Source organism: Suillus plorans (assembly GCF_016647745.1).
Source record: "Suillus plorans strain S12 chromosome Unknown HD556scaffold_120, whole genome shotgun sequence".
Lineage (NCBI taxonomy): Eukaryota > Fungi > Basidiomycota > Agaricomycetes > Boletales > Suillaceae > Suillus > Suillus plorans.
The window spans coordinates 9,062-19,479 of record NW_024537504.1 but is presented as its reverse complement, the minus strand read 5'-3'; the positions used below and the strand labels follow the sequence as shown (position 1 = coordinate 19,479).

Here is a 10,418-nt window from a genome sequence, read left to right as displayed (position 1 = left end):
GCGCTCACATTCTGCTAGGTAAAGGTCCATGTGATAGACATGCACGTGGGTGCGAAGAGTGCCCGTGGTTGAACTAGCAGCGTACATCTGGATTTTCCATGAAGGGTCTTTCTTATGTATATCCCTGTTGGAGGAGTGAGATTGACAAAACACTCCCAGACATGACACTTACTCGCAGGGGATACAGGTACGTTTAAGTGATGCCTCTGTCCTATAGAAGTGGGGGATGTCGACAACTGCCACCCCCTTTCATTTTCTTTTCCCGTCATGGGTGGCCAAAGGATTCGATGGAGTCGTAGCGAAGGGATTGACTAAGGTTGTGGCCAAGGGATTGGTTGGGGCGGTGGCCAAGAAATTAGTTGGGGCGGTGGCCAAGGGATTGATTGAAGTAGAATTGAGGGCACCGTCGCCTGTCTGAAGTGGGCTAGAGGCTGGATTAGGTGCAACTATTATGGGAGCACCATCCTCCTCATCATCGGCGCTGATTTCATTGATGTTGAAGAATTCAGTATCACCGTCTTGATATCTTCGAGGACGCTGACGCTCTCGTTGAGGGCGTCGGAGGGCAGTGGAAGTTGCTGCAGTAGTATTGATGGTTGCTGCAGCAACAGCAGTAGTGGTGGGATTGGGAGTAACAGCTGGGGCGTCAGCCTGGGTAGCATTGGCATTTTTTCGATTTTTGCCGCGACGGTTGTTCATATTAGTGATGATAGAGCTATAGATACAACAAGCGAATCACCTGTATATATATAAAACAAAACTTCAACCTGGGGAGACCCAGGAAAATCCCAATGTGCGTGGTGGGGAAAACCAGTTACACCTGGACTTGAGGCTTGCCAGGATATTTAGGGTTGCAGGGTCTGATCACTATAGCATTAATGGAAATATGCAAACAGGACAATGGAACGCACGCTGGTACATAATATCAGCTGTCTTCGACAGCATCACAAGTGAAAGGTCCCTAGGGCCTAGGCTGTGCTGCATGACATAGTCTTGAATGTGAGGTAGGGGATGCATCAATGAGTCCATGAGTAGGAAAGCATAGGCTGAGTTGTTGCTGGGGCTGTGCTCGAGGCTGATCGAATCCAATAATGATCAAGATTTGAGATGTGATGATTCGGAGCCGGCAGCAAGTTGGCAGCAAGTTGGAAGATAAGAGACACGTGGGAGTCGCTCAGAGAGGAGTCAGGATGTACATATTACATGATGAGCGTCACTGCACTGAAAGTTTAAGTCCTCATGTTTGTTTCACAGCTTCAAGCAGGCTGTGCATTTTAAATATTATTAATATTCCATTTAAATTGCAAATACATAGTAGCTATAGGAAATACAATGCTGATGCCACCCGCTCGCTACACCTCTGGCAGCCCGACTATATACTAGATGTATGCATGCACGCACTGGCGAGGGAGGGGCTACACAAGGTATTCATTGGTGGTCGAGATGACAATCGACGGAAGCCAGACTTACAGAGAAATGATAGACGTCGTTGGCTTTTGTCAAGGTTGTTTTCTCGCTGTTCTGCATTATGGCTTGCGTTAGTGCTAGCAATGTCAGAGTAGATGAGAGTTGCTCACATTGATATTGATGGAGGTCGCGTGTTTTCGCAATGTTCTCGAAGCACTCTGACTTTCCCTCTTCGCTAACATTGGGCCCTTGCACTGAAGCATCGATTACTGAAATAAACTCCAGCCAATTCCAGTCACTGAAGTGCACATCAGATTATATCAGAAGTAACCCTTAATGTCCGCTCACTTGTTTTTGATCTTCTCTTGAGCTCGTTCCCCCTCGTCCTTGTACAGACCACGTTTGCGCCAGATTTCCCTGTGAGTCTCATTACATACAAGACTGGCTGAACAGATCGACTTCCCGACATCACTTTCTAGCAAGGTGTTTGCTTCGTCCCACAATTGGAGTTCTTGCAGAATGATCGAATGCAAGTGGAAGCGGTCCACAGCCATATATGATGGTGTAGGACATGATGTGACATGACGGTGAGCCAATTTGTAGAGCAATGTGCGAATGTTTGAAGGAGTGCCAAGGTCATTTGCCTACTCACAACTAGAGTGTGTTATTTGCAACACAACGCGATGCACAAACCTGGAGAATTGCGCCTGTCACGGCCCAGTATACATACCGATCCTCTTGGAACTGCTTGTGCATTCGGTTGCAACCTTAAAGACCACATGATTCGACTTGTGTACAAAGGAAGGAACAGGTAGAAATACTCACTTGTTGACAAGATTTCCAGTTGCCAGTTTGCACATGAGCGAAGAACGTCTGTGCACCAAGTTCCTCGCTCTGAGGTTGCTGCTTGAATGCATTATCAAACATGGCTACCATGTCGGAGTCTTGTTTGCAGTGTCCAAGAATGCAAGCGTGTCAATCTTTGATGCAGGATTCTCCGAAAGGCGGAAAGCCCACAGAATAAGAGCCATGTTGATGAAGACCGACCAATTCGCGAGATGTTGACTGGGACACACTCTGACATATTCAAGTAAGACATAAGAAATGGTCGAGAGATGAATGATGTCACTCACCAACGGCCAAAGCCATAAGTAAAAAACCGGAGATCATCACGCACGCAACCTGCATCGTCAATCCAACGCTGAGGATTAAATGTCTGTGGTTCTGGAAAGACTTCAGGGTGGTTTGCGATGGCCCTGAAGCACGAGCGTCAGACCCAAAGGTGAGAGGACGAAAATGATTGCCTACTGACCAATGGTTCCCAATAACAGTCGCACCTGCCGGAATGAGGTAGTTGTTCCAAATGATGTCCTTACTCGCGCGATGTGCAAAGCCCATAGTGCAAGGTGGTCGATCATTATCGCATCATCACAACACAAATAAGACGTACCTCCAATACTGACAGGTCTCCACCTGAGACTCTCGAGCATAAACACGGTAACCTGCAGCAGCATTTCCCGATCATCAAATGTCGGCACTAATCAGTAGCTATCTCAGTCAGTAGACGAATAAAGAAAATGCATAACCTATGCTACGTATGCCCCACAACATTATCGAGTTCCTCTTGTACGCGAGCCTGCACATCTGTATGAGTGGCAGCAGCCATCATCATAATTGTGATTGCAGACGCAGTCTACAACAGTTGTTGAGCGAAGACATGATGCAATGTAAGAACTTACCGTATCAGAACCGGCCCCAAATATCACACCTGCAAGGTATCCCAGTCCCTTATCTTCGAGCTGGTACTGTTTCTGGTGCTCTAATATGAACCTCGCAAAGGATGGCCTTGCAGTCCCCTCACGCTTCACAATGGTGAGCAAGCATATATATCATCACAGGAAAATCACGGACCATCTGTCTTTGCACTGCGTCTAACTGCCCGTCATAGAAAGTAAGTTCTTCTTTGTGCCATGCATTCAGCTGACTCCGGTAGCCTGGGACGAAACGCAAGATGGGATACGCATCCACAAGATATGCTCCCAGCTTCATAGCTTGACCAAAACGCGCAGAAAACATGTTGATGGAAACGACTTCAGGATCTGTATATGAAGCCGGAGTGATTTTTCCATAGGCGAAGGACATGATCACGGAAGCTGAATAACTAAAATCTTCAGATTACCACTTGTACCGCGAGTATGAGCTGGTGTTCGTACCGCATGGCATGTCTCTGGTGGTTCTTTGGATCATTTAAGATATCTAGAACCAGATTCTTCACATGCCTGGTCTGCATGGGCTCATAGGTCTCCGCAACCTTAGGTTGCAAGTTTGCATGCAAGACCCTGCTTTACATTTAGTCACTGATTACACCTAGTAGAGACAGGGTGCATACCTGCGCATCCGGCGCCATCTCTCATTACTGTCCTCAAGGTGCATTCTCAACCCGCCAGACAACGTCTCTTGCACTGAAATAGAACGTGGGTGGTCGGCAACATTTGCTCCCTGTTTTTCCATGATATCCACCGCAGCCTGTGACATGATCTACTTCATGTCTGGCTAGACAGTGTATTGTTTTATGCTAACCTGATGGCGTCCTATAACTACGAAAATCCTATGGCCTTGTTTGAGCGAGAACACAGGTCCGTATTGTTCTGTCCATTTCGCGAATTGAAACGGCGCACTGCGTGAGGGGTTAGACAGAGATCATGTTGGTATCCCTCGACAATGACTTACTATGACTTTGGCATCGCATTTCCTAATAGCCAACGTCCAGGTGGTCCAGGGGGTAACAGCAACCATCTTGCGGCCTGGTATCGTTGTTTCACGATCCAGATGCTGGCTAAGATGATGATGAGGGTGCATGTGGCAATGATAATTGCCATTGAAATGGTCGAGCTTGCTGATAGTCACGATTCAGACACCCCGCTACTTTGCAACACGTTAAGTACAAGTACTCCAGAACAGAGAAGTGGCGACTTACTGTGATGAGCGACGGGTATGGTGAGGTTAGTGTGCATGATTACACTCACCTATACTTATACAAACAGTGATTGAACGCCTGCTCGGATAAATCGGACCTGTGCGAATCACGTATTGTGGTCTTCCTATAGTAAGAACCTGATGCTGACCACCCTGGTCCCTGGCGATAAGTTAATAGTGGACGCGCGTGTTTCAAGACATTTGGACTCCACCTGAATATCAAGGTAGATCTCCATGTCATTCTCTGTTCAACAGTCGCAGGTACGCCAACTCGTATGCGATGTAACGCCGCAGGGTTATCCATCCGATACCGTGTCATGGACTGTTCAATGGAAGGAATGGAATCCTTGACAAGTTTGAGCATGGTCATGTACTGCGAGAAGCGTATGTATTCCTAAGTCTGACATGAAGTGAATTTAAGATGGGAACATACTGTACTGTGGTAATTGCATCATGAACATAGGCGGTGGCGGAACGGAGATGTGAGCACAAAGTAGGGTACGGAATGGTAAAATGAAAAGGATGTATCAGTGAGTTGTTTGGCTTTGTTTGGCATTTGCGCACAACGGTTCGCATATTTCCTTTTGGAGATTGTTGGTAATCTGACGGTATCCAGCGTTTCTCAATAGTTTCACAAACAAATCAAAATATATACATCCATCATACTATGCAACGAGTTTCTTTTTCTGACGTGGGGTAGAAGTTGTTGAAGGCGGTAGGGGGCCATTGCGAGGACGTAAACTAGGTTCATGAATCATGAGTGTGTGAAGATTAAAAAATCATGTACTCACACACGAGTTGATTTGTGAACAGGTGTTGGTTTTGGTAGGCACAGCAACACCACCTCAGCCACCGAGTGAATGTTGGAGGTTGGAGAATGTATGACAGGGTCATTGGGCTGGATGAAATCCAGCAAGCCAATTTCTGTGGTGTGAAGACCGCGAAGCAATGAGCGAAGGTAATCGTAGTCAGGATCTTCTGAGAACGAAAGAGACCGCGAGTAGACTAGAAGGTTTGCGAATTCAGGAGGAACACCATCACATAAATCTGCGATGGTGGTGTCCACTTTGCGTTCGAGTATGTCAGAGGTGGAGAGCTTCTCGTGGTTGCTGGTTAGCCATGGAAGGGAGCCAAGCAAGAAATAGATCAACATACATCAGTAAAACGCCCGGTTCCTTACCTTACTTATATTCAACTTTTCTCGTCCAAAAAGCACAAAAAAGCAAGAGTGAAAATAAGTAGATAGCCATTTGAAAAAGGCCACTCATTGTCTGGAATTCTACTTTCTTTTCACTTGTCTTCCTTTTCAGTATGCAAAGCAAATTTTCATTTAATGACAAGCGCGCTGAAAGTAGCGGAAAAGCAAAAGAAAGTGGACCATTTGGGTGAAAAATGTGGAAATTAAGGGGTCAACATGCGGAAATATAGTGTAGTAAAAAGCAGTTAGCGAGCGGGCGGAGGTACTGAAATAACGCAAAACGATGAGGCTAAAAAATGAGTGGCAAGACACAAATGATGACAGCAAAGAGCAAACTTGAAGCAGTGCACGAGAGTGACGAAGACGGCCTTGAAGACGCTCGAGGCGAAATCTGGACGGGGTTCAGAGCAGAGAAAAGGAGTATAGTAAAATGGTTACCAGCAGGAGTAGCAGCGCGTGGATGTGGTGCCGTCAAATTCTGCCAAAAGCAAGTAAAATTCAGTAAAAATACAAAGGAAAATAGTTAGCACATAGATACACAGCAAGGCACGTTCGTCATCAGACTCGTCATCTGTGACAGTTGAGTCCGCGGGCCAGACATTTTCCTTCCATGCTGAACGTGCGATCTCCGTCAAAGATGTTACGAAGGCCGCTCCCTTCTTCTTGATGGACCTGGCGTAGTTCTTCGTCTTCTTGGCACACCTATCGTGCGAGAACAGAAAGGGGATGCTGGTCTCCTTTCCAGTGGCCTTGTTGAGGACTTTCGGCAGCTTAACACTGATCTTGGTGGATGAAGTTGCAGCTAAAATATCCTCGGCCTTGATATCACCCACGGCGATCATTTCAACAGCGCGCTCGAGCTGCAGAGGCCGAAGTCAACAGTCATTCACGGCAGAAAAACTGAAGTCTTACAGCTGCGGCACAAAGTGAGAAGGCGCCTACCATTCCACTTGTTGCTAAGGTGTGAGTCTTTAGTGCGGGGATGTTGGCGTGGCCACCGATGGAGGCAAGGTGCGCCTTTCCGAAGAGTTGAAGCATGAAGGCGGAATGGTACACTCCAAGGGGATCACGTAGGTCCATGTCTGCGAAGAGGAAGGCGTAATCCTTCAAGAGGAGGCGTGAGAGAACCTGCGGGTCACAGTCTTGGTTGGTTAGCAAGAAATCGATGACGAGTGCAATGGCTGTTGAGCCGAAGGTACTACGCCATTCAGAGAGGCGTTGAACGGTCTAGTTAATGTGCGGTCAGAATACAAGTAAGCCGTGAAAAAAGTAAAAAAAACTTGCGAGCGAGAATATGACACCATTCTGAGCCACTTTAAGGCTGAGCTCTGGGTACACTGCATCAAATATAATTTGAACGTGCTCGAGTAACTTCACATCTGTGATGGTCCAAACAAGGTCGTCTTCGAGACTCCCCATCCACAAGATCACAGTCGGGCAGAATTTCTTGGCCCAGCGCTGGTCTGCCTGGACTGGCGCAGGTAGGTCGGTGGTCCGGTATTGCGCTCGGGGCTTTACTGATTTCGCAGGTGTGTCAAATTGGACTTCAGGCTGGGCCTGTGCAGGAGTAGCACTGATTGGCGCTGTGATCGGTTCTGTCTTCACCTTCTTGGCTGCTGGAGTGTTCGTGTCTACAGTTTTGACGGATGTCTACAAATACATGAGTCAGTGGGGATTCGTACTGAGGGTTAAGTTCTCACCGAATTTGTAGTGCGGCAAGCTTTCTCTGGCTTTGACAGCATTCTCATGAGCACTCCCGTGTCGGCAGGACCTTGCTTGACCACAGGTTGGGATGTCGTCAGCTTGAGGTCTGATTGGCGTGGATCAACATCCATTGAAAAGTCGTCACCGTCGATATCCGATAGTAGGTCGTTGTCACTTCCAGCAGCCTCGCTGACGTCTTCGAATTCGCTATCAGATGAAACCTCCAGGATTTCATCCGCCTTCCTTTTGGGGACAGGCCTGGGGTGAGGCACTGGCCGTGCCTCGCTACTTTGAGTGAATGGAGCCCTAGTAGGCCCATCATCGTATAGACTATTGTCTGAGTCATCGAGTGTGAGTGCGATGGTAGTCTGTAAAAATAAATCAGTATCATGAAATATTTTTAAAAATAAAAATAAAAAATCACCACGGCCTCCCTGCCTTTCTTGTCCATTGACTGAGCAACCTGGCGTTCCAAAGAATCATCCTCTGGCTCTTCATCATCAAAGCCTCCAACAAGGGCACCACCGGATTTCCCACCGGTCCCAGCCGAGGTAGTGCTCTCGATAGTGACTTGGGAAGTCTCTGTGAGGTGCGTGAAGACAGTGGAAGGGGGAACTGAGTTGGAGGTCTGAGTTGCCGGCGTGTGAGGCTTTGAGGGTTTGTCAACACCAGAGATCCAGTTCTGGATCTTCCCGCTGAGTGTGAAGTTAGGGTTTCTGCCGGTGCGATTAGAAGTTAGATTTAGGAAGAAAAGTGTAGATTCTGTGAGTAAGAGCATGATCTGAAAGCTGTGAGAGACTCACAGAAGCGTGTTCTCACTTCCTTTATCAGCACGTGTTGGCCCCTTGCTATCACCGCCGCCATCATGGTGAGAAGTACTATTAATCTCATGGCGTGCGCGATTGATGGATTCTCTGATCCCCTTCTTCTTCTTCCTCTTACTAGGACCGTCGTTGAGACCTTGCTCCAGCGCTGCATTCTCAGTGAGTCCTCCCTGAGCCTCATCATTGGCAACTACTGAAAGGCTTTTCTCTTTTTCAGAGACAGCCTTATTAGCCTTGGACTTTCCTTTTGGAGGAGGTCGCACTGGTCTGGCCTTCTTGGTCGCTGAGTTGACCTGCTTCTCCTCCATGGCGAGCTCCATCCTAGCCAAGCGCTGGATGCCTACCTGAGCGGCTGTAGCCTTTTCGGCTTCTGCGGCTTTAGCAACGGCTATCTCCTCTGCAGTACGTCGATGGACTTTTGCCCGAAGGACAATCTCACCAGGATGCTTGTTGGCGTTAGATGGACGAGTGCGATGCAGAGCAGCAGGTTCTGCAGACATGGCTGATAGGGAAGAGGGTTGGGCTGGTAGTGGTTGGGAATGAGCAGGGACTAGTGCTTTTGCATTGAAATTTTTTGAAGTACCTCACGGTCCTCACCCTGACTCCAAACACAACCAACGTGTTTTCGGACGGCGACACCGGGCTCACTTCTTACTACGAATTCTTGTCTATTGCACTGTCATCTATTCTTTGCCTTTGATGCCTCAGATCGTCCCGAGGAACCAAGACTTTCGGCGAGACCACACCGCTCTGCAATTACCTTGCGGGCATGGAAATTGTCGGCGTTTTTTCAAAACTCACGCAGGACGCACAAAACATCGGAACTCAGCCCACCCTATAATTCCAAATTTGCCTCGCGATATTGCTGAAGACCCAGCTCCTGAGCATCACATTGCACTGGCAGGCCAAGAGTTTGATTATCAAGAGCCTGAGCATCAAGACCAATACATCGAAGATGAGACCCGTCACCTGCCACCACCTCCCAACATTGATGCTGAGTTTTGGGGTCCGGGAGACCATGTGTATCGAAACTTCCATAAGGCGCTCGATGGTAATTATGACTCGCTTTGCTTACGGTATATTCACTTATTTTAAATTTCTAGCTCGCCCTTGTGATGCACATGGCATGTTCCTTCCACCTGGAAGTGTGCCGGAGCCTTTGTCTGAAAAAACTCCCGATGACTGGACCCCATTCCGTAATCGCACTGAATTCGAGACGGCTGAGTTCTTCTTCATCGAAAATCAGACGCCAGCCACTCAAATTAACAGATTGCTTGATCTGTGGGCTTCGACTCTCACCAAGCACAATGATAGACCTCCGTTTGCTGACTATCGCGATCTCTACAAGACTATTGACAACATTCCAGTTGGCGATGTGAAATGGCAGTCTTTTTCCGCGCAATACACTGGCGCACGACCGGACGTTGCACCACCCTGGATGGATCAAACATTCGATGTTTGGTACCGAGACCTGCATCAGGTTGTTCGGAACATGCTCGGGAACCCCGACTACGTACAAGAGTTCGATTACCGCCCTTATCGCGAGTTTTCAACTGATGGTGATGTCCGTCAATGGAAGGACTTTATGTCCGGTGATTGGGCCTGGAATCAAGCTGTAGGTACTACTGTTTATCTCAGAACAACCACTGACAATTTTTTTAGGATTTAATTGCAACTGACCCAGAGACACACGGATCAACATTCGTGCCGGTGGTCCTGGGCAGTGACAAAACCACGGTCTCCGTCGCAACTGGAAATAATGAGTATTACCCTCTCTACGCCTCAATAGGCAATGTCCACAACAATGTCCAGCGTGCACACCGCGAGGCACTTGCTATTGTTGGATTTCTCGCTATCCCTAAAAGTACGTTTGATTACCACACCTCATCAGTTTCTTCTTAAACTTTGTCGTGTAAAACCGCGTCAACACACCACACCTCATCAGTTTCTTCTTAAACTTTGTCCTATAGAACCGCTGAAGGTGAGGAATCTTGACTGTGGGTGAAAACACTAAAAGAAAGGGGGCTCTACAGCAAGACCTGGATACGAGAATACAACTCGACCCAAAGGACAGCTACTGAGAGAAGTTCCTCGCGAATAAGGTGGAGGGAAACTATGTCAACTAGACGGGCGCTGGTAGACGCGGGAAAGTAACGCGCGCGAAGGCGCGCGTAGGCGATGCGAAGGCGCGCGAGATGCGCGCGTGAGCGAGAGATGCGGAGGGTACGCGCGTAAGCGGGCGCGCGCTTGAACGATGAAGGAGAGGAGTCCTTAAGAGAGTAGCAAGGGCACAGGTGTCAACAGTGGAG

General features: G+C 48.0%; 6 protein-coding genes across 6 annotated transcripts; all 6 read right to left on the bottom strand.

Moving 5' to 3' along the window:
* Nucleotides 1-249: 249 nt before the first annotated feature.
* HD556DRAFT_1451085 (uncharacterized protein) lies at nucleotides 250-699 on the bottom strand (the record flags this gene model as incomplete). Its single annotated transcript, XM_041307874.1, has 1 exon — nucleotides 250-699. One exon carries the CDS (start codon nucleotides 697-699, stop codon nucleotides 250-252), a length of 450 nt encoding a protein of 149 aa, XP_041152546.1.
* A 680-nt stretch (nucleotides 700-1,379) lies between these two features.
* On the bottom strand, nucleotides 1,380-1,961 carry HD556DRAFT_1460877 (uncharacterized protein; the record flags this gene model as incomplete). Its single annotated transcript, XM_041308232.1, has 3 exons — nucleotides 1,380-1,415; nucleotides 1,471-1,705; nucleotides 1,756-1,961. 3 exons carry the CDS (start codon nucleotides 1,959-1,961, stop codon nucleotides 1,380-1,382), a joined length of 477 nt encoding a protein of 158 aa, XP_041152545.1.
* Nucleotides 1,962-2,336: 375 nt separating this feature from the next.
* On the bottom strand, nucleotides 2,337-4,286 carry HD556DRAFT_1435281 (cytochrome P450; the record flags this gene model as incomplete). The annotated part of the gene is made up of 11 exons (XM_041305403.1): nucleotides 2,337-2,472; nucleotides 2,541-2,663; nucleotides 2,720-2,778; nucleotides 2,871-2,909; nucleotides 3,014-3,100; nucleotides 3,147-3,269; nucleotides 3,319-3,568; nucleotides 3,621-3,746; nucleotides 3,797-3,933; nucleotides 3,988-4,084; nucleotides 4,138-4,286. The coding sequence occupies 11 exons, from the start codon at nucleotides 4,284-4,286 to the stop codon at nucleotides 2,337-2,339; spliced, it is 1,326 nt and encodes a 441-aa protein (XP_041152544.1).
* A 29-nt stretch (nucleotides 4,287-4,315) lies between these two features.
* On the bottom strand, nucleotides 4,316-4,921 carry HD556DRAFT_1424679 (uncharacterized protein). Its single transcript, XM_041304598.1, has 3 exons — nucleotides 4,817-4,921; nucleotides 4,385-4,756; nucleotides 4,316-4,332 (listed from the first exon to the last, which is right to left on the bottom strand). The coding sequence occupies exon 2, from the start codon at nucleotides 4,751-4,753 to the stop codon at nucleotides 4,430-4,432; it is 324 nt and encodes a 107-aa protein (XP_041152543.1). The 5' UTR covers nucleotides 4,754-4,756; nucleotides 4,817-4,921; the 3' UTR covers nucleotides 4,316-4,332; nucleotides 4,385-4,429.
* A 249-nt stretch (nucleotides 4,922-5,170) lies between these two features.
* Nucleotides 5,171-5,536, bottom strand: HD556DRAFT_1250481 (uncharacterized protein; the record flags this gene model as incomplete). The annotated part of the gene is made up of 1 exon (XM_041298936.1): nucleotides 5,171-5,536. One exon carries the CDS (start codon nucleotides 5,534-5,536, stop codon nucleotides 5,171-5,173), a length of 366 nt encoding a protein of 121 aa, XP_041152542.1.
* A 479-nt stretch (nucleotides 5,537-6,015) lies between these two features.
* HD556DRAFT_1250480 (uncharacterized protein) lies at nucleotides 6,016-6,441 on the bottom strand (the record flags this gene model as incomplete). The annotated part of the gene is made up of 1 exon (XM_041298935.1): nucleotides 6,016-6,441. A coding segment is annotated over one exon (426 nt), but the record flags the coding sequence as incomplete, so codon positions are not given.
* Between the last annotated feature and the right edge of the window lie 3,977 nt (nucleotides 6,442-10,418).